Source organism: Anopheles moucheti, chromosome 3 (assembly GCF_943734755.1).
Source record: "Anopheles moucheti chromosome 3, idAnoMoucSN_F20_07, whole genome shotgun sequence".
Lineage (NCBI taxonomy): Eukaryota > Metazoa > Arthropoda > Insecta > Diptera > Culicidae > Anopheles > Anopheles moucheti.
The window spans coordinates 83,481,861-83,503,238 of NC_069141.1; the positions used below are offsets into that span (position 1 = coordinate 83,481,861).

Genomic DNA, 21,378 nt, shown 5'->3' on the forward strand with positions numbered 1-21,378 from the left:
CGGTTTATGCTCCACAGGTCAGGTGATGGAACGGTGCAACGTGTGCTCGGAGAAGGCATACTGTGCGCTGTGCGTGCACTGCGACAAGAAGATCTGTGCGGACTGCAAGGGCGCCCACATGGACATCCTGCGCCGTGAGATCAGCCGCATCAACAACCAGATCCGGCGCGGTCTGCATCGCCTGAAGGAGGTGCTGGCGGTGGTGGAGAAGAATGCCTCGAATCTGCAGAACAACTGCACGAGCGTGTCGGAGGAAATCGACGAAATCTATCGCCGGCTGCAGAAGGCGCTCAAGGACCGTACCGACCATCTGCGGCACGAGATGGACAAGTACATGTCGACCGAGCTGAAGAATGTGGTCACGCTCAAGGAGAACCTCGAGCTGGAGATCGCCAACATTCAGAGCAACGCGGATCTGGCCGAGAAGTACATGAACGATGCGGTCGAGTGGGATGACTGTGAGCTGATGGACACGAAGGAGATCTTCCTGCGCACGGTGGACTTTATCCGCAACTTTGACTGCGAAACGATGGACTACAGCCGGAAGGTGCGCTTCATCATGAACATCGATCCGAACAAGCTGATCAACGAGGTGTCCTCGTACGGTGATCTGAACCTGCCGAACCACGGTGGGGCGGCCACTAGCCAGAGTCAGGGCATGCTGCAGCCACCGCCCGGGCCGGGCCTGATGCGCTCGAAGAGTGACCACCGGCTGGCGGCTCAGTTCCGCCAGCAGCAGGAAGCCCAGCCCTGGAACGCGGACGAGGAGCCGCTGCTCGGTGGGCGTAAGTTTGGCGAGCGGCCACCGAAACCGGTAGCTCAGGAGCGCGATCGGTACGGGGGTGAATCGCGCTACGGACGCGGTACGACCGATTACGACTACGATGACGATACGACCTCATCCAGCCGCACCGGCAAGGGCCGGTTTCGGTCCCGCTTTGCCCGCTCGCATCAGCTCGACAACGATTCGGACAACGAGTCGAAGACGACCGCGAAGTCGGCGGCCGAGCTCGAGAAGGAACGCAACAAGGTCACCAGTACGGAGGACTGTGCCAAGGGTCCGCTCAGTGGCATCTTCCGCCTGATGGACTCGCCGCGCGTCATGAAGCGTCTGCAGGATCAGGAAAAGGGCAAGAAGGAAAAGAAAGCCTCACCGGCCACCACGCCCACCCTGAACAAACCGTCCCCGTTGGGTGTGAAGCCGAAGACCGGTCCACCAACGGCCACCGCCCGCCAGCTGTCCGAGGACGATGAGATCGCGAAGATCAAGCGCCAGAACAAGGGTGCGTCCGGGTCGAACACGGCCACCCAGACGACGGGCGTTACAGCGGCACCGGCACCGGAACCGGAGCGACCGACGGCCGATCGGGTATCAGCACTGAAGGCAGGACGTACCGCGACGCCAACGTCAGCCGGTAGCGATGACAGCGATAGCCCAACGTCACCGGCGCGTCGATCATCACCCCACGTCGAGGTGAGATCCGATGAAGAGTAAACACGCCCGCGTAAACGGGTTCTTCCCTTATAGTGACACAGGCAGGCGAAATCTAGGATATCCGTCCCCAACTCTGCGCGTATTCCAGCCTCAATTCTTCCTATCTTCGCCGTCGTCTTAGTCTCCACCACCTCTCTTTCCTACCGATTACCACACACACATACAACACATCTGGACACTTGCTCCACCGGGGGGACGTTTCGAACGAAGTGGCGATTATCGAACGCTTAGTAGTGCACAAGGCAACCTATCTTAAGACATTTCTGAGTAGCTGTACGAGATGCCTCACGGGATGAGGACCAGCATTGTATTATTAGAAACTAGAAGACGTCTACACAGTACCTTACCTCTATCACTCTGTCTCTCTCTCGCGCTCGCGCTGTAACCACCAAAAAAAAAAAAAACCCACCGCGTAGCAAAAAGGCCAACAATTTGGCGCTACTACGACTATGCCCTCTTCCACCTCAGTAACCGTGGAAACGAACCGCACTGGAATTCATTGGGCAGCTTGTGGTCGCTGCATCAACCAGGGGGTTTTATGTACCGACACACGTCCAAAACCACTGACCCAACGACTGTACCGACCCAACGCACAGCGCCAGCCCAAACCAGCCAATTCGCAACCCACTTCCGGGTGGGGATGGGCAAAACCCACGCCACGTGGTGCAAACATCAAAACACTACAAAACTCTGCACACGCTCACCGATCACTAGCCACAGTAGCGCGAGTTCGAAGTCCGATGGTGAAGAGTGTTTGCCAAAAAAAAAACAGTGAGGACACAATGCAGGCGGAATACCTTGTATGCTGTCCACCGTGAAGCTTGTGGTCTCGAAATGCGATTCACGGAAGGCGGATGCAACGCGCGGGGGGCCTAGGAAGCGCTAGTGACGGTTGGTGTTTCCCATTGGTTCTAAAACACATAAAACACGCACACGATAAAATTCCATCCCCAAAGTATTCACCACAGCTGGATCGATCGATCCATGGGTTGTTTGTTGTATCGTGCCAGTACCTTTCCTATTTTTATGCTAAACTTCATATAACACCCTGGAGGTTAATTATTCTTCTTCGGAGGGTTGAATTTATTCCTGGAGTTATTGGTTTTTTTTTTATTTAACAAATACTTGCCCTAAACCTTCATCATGCACCACACTGACCACATTCATTAGGAAACGTAACAGGAAACTTGATGGCATTGTAACGGCTGGCACCTTTAACCCTTCACTTCCACCCGTCAACAGCATCGTCATCAATAACACGCGCTTTGAGAAACTTCGACATTCAATCGAACAGCTAGGCCCATTGCCGGAAACCGGTGTTGCCTTCACACATCCTGCCTGGGAACAGTCATACAAACCCTCTCGCATATAACTGATGATACTGATGTCCCCTCGGCTTGTCACCGGGTCACGCTCATTCCACGCTCATAATCCATGTTTTGTGTTCTTTTTTCTCTCTCTTTCCCTTTCAACTGCCACCCCCGTCATGTTTGTCCTTCACATCCACATTCACCGTCATGTTCGGTCGCCATCAGGCCGATAGTGATCAAGACGAGTCGGAATCGAACCGTCGAAACTCGCGCCAATCGTCCACCGGCAACAAAACGGTAGCCGCAACGGCCGCGCAGAAAAAACCGGTGACCCGTTCCGCGAGCAGCGAATCGAACTCGTCCAGCGAAAGCTCCAGCGCTTCGCCGGTGCCACCGTCGACGCGTACCGCAACCGAGCCGGAGGTCAAACCCAAAACCATCCTCAAGAACGCTAACGAGAGCAGCGTACAGCGCAATGGTACGGCCAGCCCAACGAACACGGAGACGGCCAAAAAGCCGTTCCAGAGTCGGTTCCTGCCCCAGACGCAGGCGGCGCCGGAAAAGAAGGAAGAGTCGGAAAGCAGCTCCGAGGAGGAAACATCCTCCGAGGAGGAATCCGAGGAGGAGGAAGAGGAGGAGGAGGAGAAGCCAGCGGCAACGCCGGCCGCTAGTACCGCGGCCAGATCGTCACCGATCACCACCAACACCTCCTCGACGGTGTCGTCTCGCTCGCACGATACGCACACACCGAGCAGCCCCCTGTTCGGTCGCGTATCGCGCCAAGACTCGTCCGAGAACTCGCGCAAAAGCTCGCGCGATGAGCTGCGCACGTCCAGTGGTTACTCCAGCCCGACCAGCTACCGGAGCCAGAACCACTACGAGCGGGACGAAAGCCCCAAGTACGGGTCGTCCGGTTCGTCGGCCCTGCGCTCACGCACCACTAGCCATGCGGCCGAACCAGAGGACAGCAAGTACGGCAGCGGCTCTGGGTAAACTGACGTGCTTGTGCTTGTGCTGCGTGTGCAACTAGCTTTCGCTTTCCGTTTTCGTTCTTTTTTGTAGGACACGTTCCATTCTTTCAGATACACGAGCCGGTTCCTGAACAAGAGCAAGAGCACGGCGGTGGTAGCACCGGAGGACGAAGCCACGGATGACTCGGACAGCCGGTACGGTGCTGGCGGACGCAGCCGGTTCACCGCGCTGCAGGACCGCCGCAATCGGTTGGCCCGCAGTCGCTCGTCCCACAACTTTGGCAATGACGATGAGGAAGATGAGCCCGTATCACCGACGACCACATCGCCGTCTGCCTATTTGGCTTCCAGGTACGGCAAAGGCTGCTTCAAATCTAATCCTGGTCACGGCACCACTGACTTCCTGCGTTGCACATGAACCTCCCTCGTTTGTATTGATTCTTTGCCACGGGTTTAGAACAAGTCCATTCCACCCATTTCCGTCAGGCTTGCCAATCTTCCAATTTCGAATGTAAACCGCAGCTATTTGCGAACATCCGCGGGTGTTGCGCTGCGTGATTGCGTACGAGCGTGTGCTGATTGTGTTTTTCTCCGCATTGTTTCAACGCACAGGTATGGAGCGTCGTCTTCGCTCGCCTCCCAACCAGCGGACCTGTCCCGCAGCCGGTCGACACACGCACTGAAGTCGCGGGAACCGTCGCCGGAACGGAACAGCTCGGCTGCCGGTGGCGATAAGGATGGGGCCGCCCTCAGCTCCTGGGCGCGGTACCTCAAGAACAAGTACGGCAACCGCACGACCAAGGACGGGAAGGATACACCCAGCTCGTCCAGCCTGTCGTCGGGCGTCGGTTCGTCCTCGCTCTCCTCCCCCTCGTCCTCGTCCACGTCGAGCGCGTCGGCTTCGGCTGCCGCCCGGCGTCTCAGCCTCGGTTTGCCGTTGCGCCAGACCGATCTACTCAGCTCGGACGATGATTCAAAAAACGGGGTAGGCTCCCCTACCTCTCCTACGGCAGCGGCGGCAGTAGCCGGTATACCCGGAGCAGCAGGTATGTCCCCTAGGACGCAGTACCTGCAGAAGCGCCGGCAGCTGTTCCAGATAGGAGGTCGGGGGAGCGAACCAGGTTCCTTCACGTGGCCGCGCGGTATCGCCGTCGGCCCGGACAACAGTATCGTCGTGGCGGACTCGTCCAACCATCGCGTCCAGGTGTTCGACTCCAATGGCATCTTCGTCAAGGAGTTCGGCCAGTACGGTAACGGGGATGGCGAGTTTGACTGTTTGGCCGGTGTTGCGGTTAACCGTATCGGTCAGTTCATTATAGCCGATAGGTATGAGTCCAATGAGAGAGAGCGAGATCGTGTCTGTGTACGTGAAATGTAACATCTTCTCTCTCTCCCCTTCATGATGCGCACAGATACAACCATCGGATACAGGTGCTTGATCCGGCCGGTCGTTTTCTGCGATCGTTCGGCTCGCAGGGCACCACCGATGGAAAATTCAACTACCCCTGGGGCATCACTACCGATGCGCTAGGGTTCATCTACGTTTGCGATAAGGAAAATCACAGAATTCAGGTGAGTGAGTCATCTGCACTCGGTCGCAACAAAAAGGAAAACTTGTTTGATTGCCAAATCAGTTAAATATTAAAATCTAATTGAAAGCTCTGGTAATGGTCAGCATTACCCATAAAATTGATGAAACATTAGACCGAATTAATGATTCTTAATCCCTTCCTTTATTCACGATCCTTGACAAATTTAAAAAGAATTTTAAATCTCCAGAGGGAGGATATGAACTGTTTAACTTTACGCTGTAGTTGTTCTACGTCAACTAGAATAGAATCCAGAAACGAAGCAAGAAAGTTCTTAACTAAATCTACAAGTATCTATCCGACTACTCCATTTAGATATCTTTATTGATACATGACCCATTAGAGAATTGTTTTCTCATTGTAATACCTCTACGGTAGTCCTTCAAAATGGGGATGCTATAAACAAAATGAAGAAAATGAATCCTGCGCTGCTAAATATTGAACAAAGTTTAAGAACTCCAAAATGTTAAAACTTACTTGACGATAATTTGTCTACAACAAATTATTCACACCTCAAAATTTTATGTAAAACTGAACGGCATCGTGTTAAAAAAAAAAAACAAAGTATGATCTAACGTAGAACCCCACTGAATTGAAATGTTTAATCAAGTTGACCACCTTATTACCGACTCAGCAGCTCCTCCTGGTGAAGCACAATAACAGAAGGCAAACATTTGCCAGGTGAAAAGCCCTATTGCAATTTCATTACGATCTAACAACAGCTTCCGAGCAACCCCGAACGGCCAATTGAACACAGTGACCCAATTTCGGTTACCGGTGCCGAAACCAGATGCTTCCCGTTTGGTAATGGCATACTTCGGTGGAGCTCGACCAAAGCCTCGTTCATACACACACCAAACCAAACCAGACCAAACCAAACCAAATCCGCCTCTCACGCCCAACTTCCATTTCCACCTCCACAGGTATTCCAATCCGATGGATCATTTATTGGCAAGTTTGGCACCTGCGGCAAGGAAAAGGGTCAGCTCGAACATCCGCACTACATTGCCGTCTCGAACACGAACCGCGTCATCGTATCCGACTCGAACAATCACCGGGTGCAGGTAGGTTGACTGCTGATGGTGGGAAGCTACACCGTGCGCCATTTTTTTGTTTTGTTTTGTTTGTTTTGCTCCGTTTGTGCCGTTACCCACCGCATACTGATTAGCATTCCGAAACGGGAACACACGGCCACGGCACACGAAATTGTCCACCCGACCGGAAGACCCTTGTCAGCTCAGGTTTGGCCCAGGACGATCGTAATCCGCACAGAACCGGAAGCGAGCGGTCATGTAATATGTAATTTCCGGTGTTGGTTCTGCGGAAGTTTCCATTCGCCATTTTTTTTGCCGTTCTTTGCCGCGTTGGCTTTTTTCTTGGTGTGTGTGTGTGCAGGCTCGTTCTAGTGAACACCTGCTATTTTCATCCAAACTCCTCTCCTCTCTGTCGAAACCTGCCGTCCTTCGCTCCAGCTCGTCTCCATGGTGTGCATGGGTGTGAAAGGCGAATCTGCTCATTTGAATTTCCGGCCACTGACAGCTGCCCGTCACTGGCCCGTGTGTTCCCCGCTAGGCCAAAAGAAGGCACACACCCAAACACAGAAATTCATTCACGCTGCCAGAAAGCGTCCCGTCATGGTGTAGCATTGGTTGAACATTGTTGGTCCATTCTTGGTGTTTTTTTTTTTTTTGTTGCTCTGATTCCAATTTTCTTTTCTTTTTCTCAACAGATTTTTGACGTCAATGGTCGCGTCCTGACGACGTTCGGCGGTGAGGGCTCCGAAGAAGGTCAATTTAAATTCCCAAGGTAAGTTCTAGCGGACGGTAGAGCCGGTTTCGGTTGTAGCTTTCCTTTTTTTGTGTTGTTTCGTGTATGGAGCGCTATTGCGCTTCCATTCTGAGGCACGTTCTTCTGTGATAGTTTGCATACGGTCTCACTCGGGATGGTTATGTTTCCTGATGTTGGCGTCCTGAGAAGAGTGAAAATGAAGCTTTTTTGGATGCCTTCAGATCCCTACCAGTCAGAGTGTCGTACAAAACGGGGCAGCGCGCTGTCGGCAAGTAGTTGAACTCCACTCGAGCGGAAGTGCAAGTGAGACACAAGACACCTAGCGGCACGCCAAAAGTGATAACGGAAACTGTCTGTGAAACTACCTGTCCTGTCTTTAGATGCGCGTGGATAAGCTTTCTTGTGCTTGAGATAATTCGGTTTTCTCCCTCGGCGCTTGTAGTTTGGAGTACGAGGCAGCAAGAAAAAAAAAACATGCTGAAGCTTGGTAACGCACGCTTTGCTTTCACGATGATATGACCGTTCAGGTGGAATGTGCTATTTCTACTTATATTTATTTTGACATCGAGCATGATCTCATTAGGGAACATTTTGCTGGCAGCAGTGTGTGCATTTCGGGACGAATAGTGCACCGTTAATGCAGTACTCAATGCAGTGTGTTCCATTGCGGGGTTCCAATTAAATATGTCTTACTTTTTGTTCTTGCACACACTTACGTTGCTGAATGAAGGTCTTTTGCTACAAGTGAATTTGAATTACTCCAACAAGCATTCAAGGTTCATTATTAAGCATTCAAGTATTATTAAAGCATTAAATAGATCTCAATATTCCTTAGAATGTTCTTATCGAGTAGTTTAAACAAATATAAGTCAATTTCGACCAGCTTAGAAGCGAGTTTTGATGGATTGCAATTTGAATGTCAAAAAAGATGATAAATTGCATTGAATGGTGTAAAAAATGGTGTCAGAATTACCACAATGTGTATACCCATTGGGACTAAAATACTCGAAATAGGTATAGGAATATAATATACGAATCAGATACAATCGGCTACTATTCAGATGGGTCGTAAACTTCCAAAACTTCCAAAACCGAACCGAACCTTTACAAAATATGGTTTAAAAAAAATCCTACTCTACTCATACCCATATTTGTAACCGTTCCAAACGACATAGTAAACATAACGGCAAGGATCAATTTCAAAGCAATCGCGTGAAACGCGTTTCGCATTTCTTCAAAACATCATCTAGCGTGAGAATTCTACACCCGGGGGACAATCCCGTTCGCTATTCGAGCGGAAAAGAACAACCAACAACGAACGCTTGACAAGCTCAGACGGTGACGTTTGCACTGCAAAGATGGAAAAGCTCCACCGCCTTGAGGTGAGAAAAAGCAAAAACACATACACGCCGACATGCGCTGCTAAGAAAACTCACGTGTGGGCCAGTGCTTCCGTAACGATGGTGGTATGTTTTGCCGTATGTTTGTTTCCCAGCGGGGAAGCTGTCAGTCGCTTACCATTGGACCACCGTCGTACGGACAATGGCAATCGAAATCGAACTGTTCTCCTTTGCCCCATACCCGTCCGGCTACGGATGGGTGGCTGGGACATGAGTGCCGACCTTGCGTGAAAATGATGGAAAGCTCCCGGAAGGAGAGATGGCGGTACGATAAAATGGGGAAAAAATACTCCAGAAAAGCGAGCCTATCCAGGTCCCATCATTCATAACCGAATTCCGAATGTTCGATGATCGATGGCGACAATGCGCTCCAGTCACACCCGAGTGGTAGAGTAGCTTCTGGAGTAGCTGTTTTTCCCATCCAAGCTGCCAACCGGGTAGGCGGGTGCGTAGGCATGGAAACGATGCGGAAAACAACAAGCCACTCGAATGATGCCGAAGTGGGCTGCAGCTACATAAGGACCCGCTGGGACGAATCATCATAAAGATCACTAGAATTGGTGGGAATTCATCAACGAGAGGATTTATTTTCCATCGCATTTTATTTTGTCCATCTGTGCTATTTAAACAATGCGCTTGAGAGGAATGCGGATGTATTTAACGCTCACCGTGTTGTGGTGTGGCATAAGGAGTAGACATCAACTACTTTACGAGACTTGGTTTTTAATGGATATATTTATATTAAGCTTCCATTAATTTGTTATAAAAAAATGTATTCAAATGTCGTTAATATTTTCGACTGTGCTTCAACGTATTCCACCCAACGAAACTCTAATTGACCATTAAATCTGCAAATTGTTATCTTCCGAAACCCAGCAACCGACATCCTCTTATATCAGTTGTCTACGATACAATGCTTCAATTTTCCAAACCTATTTGTCTGCGCATTAAATTCTTCCCTCCATTCCGTTCGTGCCGCGTACTGTTCACAATCCTTGCAAAACACTTGCCATCGCCCTGGCAGCATAGTACCAGCTCCCGGAAAACACGAGCGAAGACAATGGATCGCTTGAAAGCTCGAACCAACCGAGCCTGAACCGGCCAACAATCGCGACGATACATTAGCATAACAATGCCGTGTACGTGCAGTATGTTTGTTGATAATTTCCCGATTATCATCACAAACTGTCTTTATGAAGAAATAATGCCATTCTGATGGTTGGAAACGCTCCAACAGGCAGGCAACAGAGTTTCCATCGTCCCCTAAGGGTGATTGCGACATTTCTACGCTATGGTTAGCATCCATTCGGTAGGGGCGGTAGAAAGGAGAAAAAAAAGCATCCACACATATGGCAAACATGGCAAACAAGCGGACAGCAATCACTAGATTCGCAATCCATTGATTCGCTTCAGGGTAGGTTGAACTTGGTTGCTGTATGTATTTGTGGCACGTTGTTTGTTTTGTTAGCAAGCAATTGTTAGCATTCGCTTCAATTTGATTCGCAATAACGTGATTACGGATCGATTGGTAAAGCATAATGTTACAAATTTCGTGTTGTTTTTTTTTTTAATTTATTTTCGCTTTTTCCGTATTAGAAAAATTTCCTGTTTAATTGGATTTATTTTATTAAAGAAATGATTATTAACCAAGAAAACCCATCCACCATTCCAATGGAAGCAAGTAGTATTAATAGCAAGTAGCGGTGGGTTTTCACCGTCATACACATGGGTTCTCTACAGCTTGTCGATAAGATCGATACAGTAACGGCAAAAAATAAAGCAATCGTAGTAATCGTCGGTTTTTCTTTTATGCCTCCTAGGCAACAGCAAAACTTTCCCTGTGTTATACGCTCCTACCATATTACGATTGCTTCGCTCCACACCAACAAGTGCGGGCTGGGCGCTGTGTTCGATTGGGTGGTTTAATCGGAACGGTAGCATGTTTTCTCGGTGGAAATAATATCGAACTGGTTTTCCCGCACCGTATCGAACGTGTGTATTGGGTTTGTGTGGAAAATTTTCTTTTCTTTCGAATGGGAAAAAATTGTGCTTTCGCATGAGAAAAAGGTAAAATTGAGGAATAGCGAAATCCATCACCTGCAGCTGTATGTGTGTATGGTTTTCTACTTGTCCATCTTCATTTGGAGTTTGTGCTTTTTGTTATTGTTGTTGTTGTGATTTATGTAATCGACGGATAGATTCCAATCGATAAACGAAACAATACGGCTGAAAAGATCTATCATGCCTCTTCGTTTAACCGCACAGACAAATTCAATAATGTGCAACAATAGCTTTAAAAATAATACACATATGGAATATATGACACTACAAACCGTTATGCGAAGAGATTGTGGATGAAAGAAGCAAGTTTTTAGCCAATTCGGGATTTTGCTCCTGTTGAACTAGACTATGACGAGATAGATATACAATTCTTAATGCATCTTTCGAAAGTTGGGCATGTTTAAATCAATAGGTGCAGGGTCACCAGAGTTGACAAAATGCTGACAAATTCGTCAAGTGACAAAATCAGCTTGTCAACTGCAAAAAAAACACTATACCGTTGCAGCGCACACAATTGTTTTCTGATTTCCGGTACCAGGAGAGCATGTTTTTCCAGAGGTGACACCTGGTACCAGCCGAGCAAGATGGCGGCAAGATGCCGGTAGATGGCGCGCAACTAAGTATGCAATTCCATACGAAATTCCATACAAAACCAGCTGTTTTCAAATTTCTGATACCAGGAGAGCATGTTTTTCAAGGGGTAACACCTGGTACCAGCCGAGCAAGAACAAATCACGCGCTTCCCGGTAGTTGCAATCCCATGTTGTTGCATGTAAGATGTTGCATGCCAGATGTTGCGCAACATCGATCAATTTCTGCTCTATTTCGACTCATTTCGCTTCAACTTGCAATCTAAACGTTGAAGTCTCTCACTCAGTCGCTTAATCTCATGATATCATCAAATAATCATGTCCTGGGTGTACAGAATAGCAGGCGTATAACACCTTAAAAGATTCACCTCTTCAATGAGCCTTTGAATAGTCAAATTGAGCGAACAAACGTTCGCTTCTTTGGAGCGCGAAGATCTACTCAAATACGAGCTATTTTCCATTCCTGTAGCGTGTGTCGCTGGGTAAAGATTTCATTTACCTACTTATTTATCCATTTCTCGTACGCACCTTAAATGACTAGTTAACGCTTGGCACGTATGCCGCTTTTCGAGTGGAAAATCGACCGTAAACCTCGCAGCTAGTGGCTACCGTGTTGGTGTGCACTCTTCCAAATCTAGCCTTATATGGTATTTTTAGTATTGTTTTTATGTTAGCCCCCTTCTGTCTGAAGAAAGTAAGTTATTTTGTTGTTGTTGTTATTGTTTCCAAACCACTTCCATCACCATCAACTTGCAAGCCATGTTTCTGTGGAACCCACCCAACCTTTCAAATAGCCGTGCGCATGGGAGTTGGTTGCACTGGTTAAATGGTATCACGTACCAGCATCGCGGCACTGGGGGTTGATTTATGAAACGTGTATCTCAAGGGAAACTGCCAAACAAGGCCTCTTCCGTTGGGAGTTTGGGTTGGGTTGCCCGAACCTTTCCCCGTGCTGGCAACTGGTGAGCTTTTTCTTCACCACGGCCAGCTGGAAATAAAATTGATGCTACTCGCCTTACTCGTCCTGGCCACACACCCCGCAGCCCGTGTGTCCCTCGAGAATGACGGTGGCGCAATGGTTTATTAAGACACTCCCTGACGGATGCAGCCGGTGTTGATCGTGGTGGTTGAATGTCTTGTGTAGGAATAAAGTTTAGAACGAACATGCCTCATGTAGAAACGGGAATGGTGCGTATCCTTCCCTGATCCGTACGGCGGCCATGTGTTTATCATACTCTATATCTCCGACGCTCCCAACCCACTGAACGCTTTGTGGGAATGCTCCGTTTGCGGACTAAATCGTGTGTGAAAGTTTCGCGCAATGTATTATTTAGCGGCGCCCAAACGTCCTCCTTTACCATCCAGCGTGCTCAGCACGAGGAAAGTTTTTTGACATATTAACTTGCCAAGTATCCTCTGCTCTCATTAGGGTAACCCCCTTTTTCGATTACGCCACACTGCTGGCAAGACGCTAACGCCTTACGGCTGACCCGGGTGTGCACACACAGGGTGTGTCTGTTACGGAATAGGGCCGAGTATGTTTTGAAGTTAATTTCCAGCGGTGGAAAGTTTGTGAACCGCATTGAAATAATGTATTTTTTGCAGAGCAATTCATTAGGTGAAAAAAGTTTCACCATAGCGCCCCATAGCGGGGGGTTTGGTTGAAATTGTGCCCTAACCTCATTTGCGCCTGACAGGCCGGTGAGCGATGAGATGGGAACATTTGAATGGCACATTTCCTATGCAGGTTACGAATTACAAGAAGGAGGAAATTTCCAACTATGCAACGCACCACTGCGGCTGCGGAAGCTGTACAAGAAGTGGAAATTTCATCAACCTAGACATCATCGTTTGTGATTGAAATTATGACAAATGTTGACGAGAGTTTCAATTTCCATTTTACCCTTTGGTCGGGCATGTTTAGATAGCTGTTAGGTGTTTGAAAAAGTATTGCTATCCATGGTACGGTGTAGCATTTGAGTAAACAAGCAAGCTTCTCCAAGCAACTTGAAGGTACGACTGCCTAAGACAAACTTCTACCTTTTATGAAACAAATACTAGAAAATGTCTCTAACCATCTTAGAGAAACTTGCTATCCTAGTGAAGTAATGACTTAGAGAATCCTCAATGAATTCGGAAATTCATTCTTATTACTAATATTTTTATTATTCAAAACAGCGACATCCAATAGGGTGTATTCATTTATATTGTGAGGGGTTAGAGGGTTAGGCTTAAGAAGTTTGATATATTTGTCACTTAAAAATCATATTCAAGATTATTGAAAGACATTTGAGGCGAGTTTTGTTCAATATGTGTGCCATTGTTGTGGAAAAGAGTTCGAGTCGACAGACGTTACGACTGCTTTAGATATTCGATTTTCATTCCGACACTTTATTCAGTTGACATTAATGCATCCAGTGGGAACTACACATTATTTGACTCACTCAATTAAGTACAAGTAATGTAAATATATGGTTTTGAGCTATTAAAACATTTACTGAAACTCGGGAAAACATGAAATCACACTCTAACCGATTTCATTACCACAACGATCACTTGAAACTCGCTTGTCTACCTAATAAAACCTCGAACCTATTCACCTTTCAAATGGTCATTCTTGGACAAGCCCTTATTTGCCCGAAAGGGATTCTTCGGACCATTCCCTTGGTTGGTCCGATTACAATCACATAAAATAACATTAATTTAGTTACCATATACCACTCTCGCACACTCACACATCCATACATGTGCAAACAATTTTCGCTGGAACACGACACACAACCTTCCCGCAGGGTCCGGATGGTGACATTTTATCACGAACGGTGCCAAAAATGAGATTCCCCCAACACGTACGCTAGCCGCAAAGGATCTTCGTCCGTGCCACTCGTCGCTTGCCGGCGTTCTTGGGCACACAAAACGACTGTCCCTTGGGGAACGGGGATTAAAATGAAAATGTTGTACCACCGTACGATAAATGTTTTGCTTCCGGACGTTTGACCATGGCGGAACGCCGGAACACACGGCAGCAAACCAGGCCAATGCAATGCCTGGACGATGGGAAATCGGATTTGTCCCGGTGTGAATCCAATTGCATGCCATTGCATACCGTACCGAGCCAGTCACCCATGTTGGATGTGTTGACATACCGGTGCGTCCTGCCGTTAGTCGAATGCGCACATCTTTTCCGCACGTTCTTTCTTTATTCCCATCTCCCATCATCATCTCACCTTCCGTGATGATTGCAATTTCCCTTAAGGTGTGTGGCTGTGTGGTATCAAGCATTACCCGTGACCGGTTGCTCACACGGTACCGGTGAAATCTGCTCCTTGGCACACTTTAAAATGTGACACAAAAATGTGTCCAAAGATCAAAGCAAGGTCAGCACGGGGACGGAAACGTGCAACTGTTGGACGTGACGAAATCACGCCAATGTAGCTGCAAATTGTCCTTACGTGTCACCGGGCTGGCTTAAGGATTCGCCTACGGGTTTAGAGATAAAGAAGCCAACGATGCATAAGAACATGGATGGTGTTGGTGTCAAAAAAGTCAGCCAGTCTGTCGTCGTAGTGCGCATCAGCCGTCATTGTCACCCGACAAGGGGAAATTGTACGCCGTACATCAAAGACGTGCCGGAATTCGGATCCAAACGCTGGGCTATGTTCAGGTTTATTTTTTTGCGGGGTTGCATCTAAGAAGCATCCAGCGATAGTCGTTCCCAAACACCCCGGACACGGACCGAACCCTTCGAATGCTGGTTGAAGCACTCATTTCCCACATGGAAAATTGTGTGTGCGCTAGTAAATTAAGCCCCAGCACGGATGTTACCGGTGTACACGCTTGTGTCAATGTTATTCTATGCAAAGCTTTGTCTCATGGCACACTACGATGACGGCCACGAACGCTCGATGGCGATAGCTTACGTTCTGCTCTTAAGGGTGAATACCGCCGCCGTGTGCATGAGGTATGCTTCCGGGTTGTGGATGTGTGGCTTGTTCGATTACACGCGACGATGAGCTGCAGCAGGAGCGTTGGTTGCTGCAAACCCTAATTTACCGCACTGACCGTCTCATCAATTTTGAAACGTTCAATTAGTGACCGTTATAAACAGGTGCTTGGCAGCGCTGAAACGCTGGTTAATGTCGTTTAAGCAAAGTAATGGCTTAAAGCTAATGAACAGGATAGGAGGACATTCTGGTCGTGGTTTGTTACACTCAGGAACCGAGGCAGGTCGACGAAGCGAATAACAATTTTAACAAGATTGTCCTACTACACGGTGTGTACCGAGCGGCAAACGAGTGATGCAAAACGGTGTGGCCAATACGTGAGATTATCAGGTGAATCGGTTAGATGATATCGCTTCATCGGGAGACTGTGATAAGTGACACATACAATTCACCACTGGGTACGATAGCTTTATCCAGTGTATCACATAGCAGAGAGGTGTGAAACAATTTCTGCTTCTGATTAGCTCTTTGTCTTTGATATTTGGAACGTAAAGTGAGCCTATAACAAAGGGTAAATTCCTAAATTTACTTAATTATGTTCATGCATTTACTTGTCACACTAGTCGTCGCTTGTCATGAAGTAGGGCCTCCATAGCGACTATAGTTGATTGATGTCGCATTGTGCACTACCTTTCTATGAAAACTTTAAAACATTGCATAGCATATAGCATTCAACAGTTCTAATACAAATTGCAAATTTGAAAATATGATTTCTGTGGAAGTATGATCAAATAGCACTCAGTACACTTCTGCTACACGTATTATTTTACGAACGATCATATACTTCTTTCATGATAAACATAAACGAACAACGAACGTTCAATCTTCCCGGTGCCCCAAACTCAACCGCACGTGGATAGCTGTCAGCGGCGTGTCAATCAGCAAGCCATGAACCACCGAAGCGCACCTGGCAAAATGGCGTATATAACAAACAAAAATAAAACATGTTGCCATTCCGCGAGCCGCCGTCCCAAACCGGTCGAGCTGGTGGAAAATTGTCAAGCGCCAGAAATCAACTTCCCTGCTCACTGAACCTTTTTTCTCTCCCTCCGCTTGTTTCATGTTTCATGCGCCGGAAGTGCGCCTTAATGTGACCGTGAGGTGTGTACAACAAGGTGTGTATGTGTTGTTGCCGGTGGAATTTTTGTCAACGCGTTTCAACCATTTTACAAGTACCAGCTCAACCAAACTCGGTCAAAATCCCGGGAATTGACGCATCCGGAACCGATGGGTGGGGGGAGGGGGGGTACAGGGTTGCCATTGTTCATAAATTAACCAGCACGAACCCTTTTTTGCCGTTCCCGTCCGGGAGATTTATCGTTCCGTATCTTGTTAACGACATGCCCCAGCAGTTGTGCTGGTACGGGCGAGAAGCGAGCGAGAAAGACGACCCCGGTTGGTATGACACCATCATGCGCAATCACTCACCAATCTGCAAAGTCGATGCTAACGGGTCAAAAGGATATCGGACGACCCGGCTTGTGAGGGTTTTCGTGAGGGAGTTCGTGTAAGGATGGATTGGTAGCGTGGACGAAATTGGCAGGCTGGCTCGAACCACCGCCGGGCACCTGGCAAATTAGTTCCGAGAACTGCCCGGCCACACCGTGTTCGGTTTCGTTGCCATGTCAACCTCTCTTCGGGGTGTTGCTCAATTCTTCGAACAGGATTTTGACACTTTTCTTCGCGATTAACAGTCCTCTCGGGCAGGGTACCACTCTGCAAAACACACCTTCAGGGATATCGCTACAGAAGTATCGCTTCGGTGGAAAGTATTTTGATTGGCTCTTGCTGTGTTTGTCCCTCGGTTCAATGCACTGGAATTTATCGATAGGGCTGCCGTGGGGCTTCGATATGATACGTGTCCCGACGCAGGGCCATCCACCAGCATAGTTTTCAGCACCAAGTAATTAAAAGCAATCAAAGGTATGCCTTATTGACGTGAAAAATGCGGGCGAGCGTCAAATAGTTTCAGCATTTCAATGTCATTGAGCCGGTGGTGGGTTATTTTCGGTTACGAGTAGGTTTGGCCAACGTTTTCAACACAAACATTGCAGGTATGGCTGATTGCTGCAAGTGAACTGGTGGAAAGTAAAGTTTACTTTTTCAAATACAATTTCCCTGAAAGTTAGTACATTTTGTTCGATTCAGCTGACGGTTGTTGACGAACTTCATAGCACTGGAACTAACATTAATTAATTGATTTTGTTGCAGCTTTATAACCATTTCCGATTTGAATGTTTATTTATTGGAAATATTGAATCCTCAACAGTCATACTATAATGTAAAATAAAACACAGTTCTAATTTCATCAATTATATTCATCCAACCATTTGGCTAATCGTCAGCAAATATGTTATCAAGCAAGTCGTAACATGGGTGTATCAAATAATTCTTACCAACGCTTATACGGTACTCGCCCTGCGAACTTTTCAAATTTAACTACCCCGAAATTGGGCAATCCTTGCGCACCATGAACGATGTGTAGATACGGCAAATGATATCAAACGAAACCGATTCGGATCAAGTCGATCCGTTACTATGTTGTTACAGCAAACTAATTCTGGTGCTCTGGCCACAAAAGCAGTACACCACAAAAGGCAGCACAAAGGGTGTGTGTGTGTTGGCAGATTCCGGGAAACCCCTTTTGCTCTCGGTGAGGCTTGCGAAAGTTTTGACTACGGGCGAGTAACTATGGCGTGCTGTAGTCGACTGTTGTTCTACACCTTCTCAAAGCAATGCTTACGTTGGATAGTGATACCGTGCCGTGGTTAGATAGGATGACGGAGGTTGATGACGGAGGTTGTGGTAGTATCAGAGACTCTGCTTTTTAAGGTCATTGCTTTGATTTACTATGAACTCCTTGCACCCTTTCTGTATCTGTTGGCACGTAAAGACTTGTAAAGACTATTAGCACTTGAAACAATCGACAAATGACACAACGAGTCTTCCGAGAATGATTACAACTTCAAGAATTTGAATAATCCTTGAAGATAGTAAGAATTTAAGTAACATGCTTACACAGGTTTTTGAGGTGTAACTTTAAAGTTGAAACCATTAGCCGCTCAAGCCGAACGGCAGCATGTGGATGTGCAAATAAATATATATGATATATATTCCATAAGGAAACTTTCTCAATTCACACATTTGCAAAAGCTTTTAGAATCGTCAGTTGCTTGTAAGTTTGGTAAGGAATCGAAATATTCCACACCAAGACACAAACAAGAATCTCGAAATGGTTACAACTTTCGCACCTCAAACTCCTAACCCTGTGTGGTTCCATTACGCAAGGAACATCTTCAACGGTTTAAAAATATGTCACCTCTCGGTGCTCGGGTTCGACGGAACTTGGGCGAAACTTTCATTACAACATTTTCCGCATATTTCGCATCCCATCAATCTCGCAAGCCTGAGCAAGCGAACAACTCGCAAAAAGCTATTTTTATTGAAAACATTCCTTGCTGCGCACACCTCACACCCTAGCAGCATCAGCTGCTGGTGCTGGTTTGTTTATTAATTTTCCGCTAAATTACAACACATGTCCTTCCCGGTGTCTTGCCACATTTTTTTTTTTTTGTTTTGGTCCAAAATCTCCACGACCCTTTTTCATAACGGCGGCGGATGTAGTGGGAACCGAAATGGTCATGAGATGGATGAACCAAAAAAAAAAAGGGAAAAGAAAATAGATACAAAAAATGGAACTTTTGTCACCCCAAACTCCTTCGCGGCATGTCCTTCGAGTGTCCTTAGCGTTCGGGAACATAATCCAATCCGGTCCATCCTGGGCGACGTGACAGAGCAAACGCTCGACGCCGTTCGTTCCTGGGGCGAACAAGGGCACCACCGAATGGAGAGTGGGCGAAGAATGAAGCAAAACGATAAACAATAGCATAAGACGCCTAGAAAACACAATTCCGCTATGGCGATGGCGGGAAGGTGCCATAGGCCAATGGAATCTCATTAGGCTTCGGGAAAAACTTTGCCGCAAGCGATGAAACAAAACCAACAGCAACAAGAAAAGCACCATTCGCTTGCAACCAAACGGTGGCAGATCGATCATTTCAGCGTTCCAATTATTTACGATTTCGCCCTACTGAGAAAACACAGTCGGGACCCATTTACGCTTTTGTGTGTGTGTGTGTGTGCGTGTGAGAGTGTACTCGGAACATACCGCGTGAGCGTGAAGTGGTGAGACGCGTGAAGACACGGAAGGTCAACATAAGTTCAGCATAAGTTGAATGTCGTTTGGCCGTTTGGAACGGAACCAACGTTAAGCAACTTCCTTTCAGCGTTATAAATAAGAGGAACATTATATCGGTGCCTGTGTGTATGTGTGTGTGTTCGACTTTATGCCAACTTTGACTTGTTTTTGTATTTGGAAATGTTTGTCATTTGATGGGTTGGTTCCGCTGGTCAAAGTAGCTTAATGTCGATTTTTGATGGATTGCTTTTGAAAACAGCCACCGCTCGCCCCAACAATGTTGCGCTGTTATTGGCAACAGTCCGTGCTGGGTGGATTCGGTAAGAGGCCTAGAAAAGTTCGATTCGTATCATTACGATGGCTGTGGTCAGGCAGGCGAACGGCGATGTTGCTTTTGCTGACGGAGTAGGAAAGATGTTGTACGCATTTTTAATCGATAAATGCTGTTACGCACCCATGGGAAAACCACTCGAATTATTATTTTCAAAGTTTTAGTTCATTTAATGTTGTTTATACATTTCATATTTTTGTCCGCCTGAAGGTAAGCAATAAGATAACATTTTTCCTTTTCTGTGTTAATTTTTTTTAAAGCCCTTCTAACTTCCCATTCAAGGCGAATGTACAACGGCTGAAGAAATTCGTTTAAAACCGCACATTGTTTCGTCCAAATTCCTATGATTACGACAACTAAAATCATACCAAACCGTAATCCCCATGCAATTTATCATATCTTAACGAAGCAATTAAAGTTTTGTTGAGCAAAGTTCCGTTGGTCCGTTCTGATTACTGTACCACCGTCACATTGCGTCACTATCATCGATGCAATTGATCCTGCCGGCCCAATATCCATTGCCTAGCGATACAGCTCGCTGACACATGAAGGCAGGCATAAATGTACAGTTTGCCGAGCCATGACCTGCCCTTTGGTAAAACTTTAATTACAATTCATGCCGTGGACACGATGACAGGCCGCAGCGAATTATTTGCGAAAATCTAATTGCTGATTCGAGAAACAGCCCAGCCTCGGTCATGATCTTCCGGCTAGGTACGACATCGGTCAGATTATCGTTTGCGACAGCTTCGCCCGTTCTAGCGTTCATCATCCTGGCCATCGGGCAGAGCAAATTATAGTTCCGGGAAAGTTTTACAATTACGCCCGCATCGAGTTATGCTGCTCGAAGCGCTGTACTGGACCGAATCGAACCATCGCCGGTACCGAGTACGGCTTGCAATGGATCAAATGATGCAAAGCTCTTCGAATCATCTCTGGCACGACTTTCACTGCAAAAAAAGGCCAACAACATTCTGCCAACTTCTGGCACACTTCTCGCTGACTATTCGTACATTTCGGCTTTTGTCCGTGGAGCCAGCTCCCTTGAACCTTGATGGCCGACCAGCATGAGTTCGAAAATGAATGATTTATTAAATTTCGGAAATAATTTGATCCATTCCTTATTCCATTTCGGATTGTCGAAGATCAAAGCTTTGCACCGCACAGCGAACTCTCCGTGCCGGAACGTGGTTCCATTTTCTAGCCAAGGATGGCCCAGTGAAACACGGACCAAAACGCAGCGTCAAAAGTATGAAATAAACGTGCCAGCCCGTCACAGATCAATATTGGATCAAAACACACGCACACCCCAAGATGGCAGTAGCTTCCATTTTGATGGGTGCTTCTTTTGGGCCGCACTTTGTATGGCATCTATTGCGGTTTGAGGCGATGCTTGGTTTCAGATCGACCCGGCTGGCATAAATCGTGTTTTGCGTTGGCAGCACGCAATGAATGCGAAAATGTGTTCCGACATCATGACACCCCCAGTGGAAGTGTTTCTATGTTTTGTGCATCATTGAGTTGGAAGCGATAACAGGCAGGCCGCACGTTACATGTGATATGCATAACAACAAACAGTGACACGTTGCCGGAACAGGATGCCGGATTTGTAAGTCGAAACACCGAAAACAGAAACGATCT

At 47.2% G+C, this 21,378-nt stretch overlaps 1 protein-coding gene across 1 annotated transcript in view; it reads left to right on the forward strand.

The window, feature by feature from the left end:
• The window catches only part of LOC128300904 (RING finger protein nhl-1), a 30,858-nt gene that overhangs the window by 6,294 nt on the left and 3,186 nt on the right, over window positions 1-21,378 (forward strand). Inside the window, exons 4-10 of the mRNA XM_053037152.1 lie at window positions 18-1,474; window positions 3,031-3,794; window positions 3,888-4,127; window positions 4,389-5,102; window positions 5,189-5,348; window positions 6,289-6,429; window positions 7,095-7,171. Coding sequence (XP_052893112.1) covers window positions 18-1,474; window positions 3,031-3,794; window positions 3,888-4,127; window positions 4,389-5,102; window positions 5,189-5,348; window positions 6,289-6,429; window positions 7,095-7,171 — 3,553 coding nt within the window. The remainder of the gene's footprint in view (window positions 1-17; window positions 1,475-3,030; window positions 3,795-3,887; window positions 4,128-4,388; window positions 5,103-5,188; window positions 5,349-6,288; window positions 6,430-7,094; window positions 7,172-21,378) is intronic.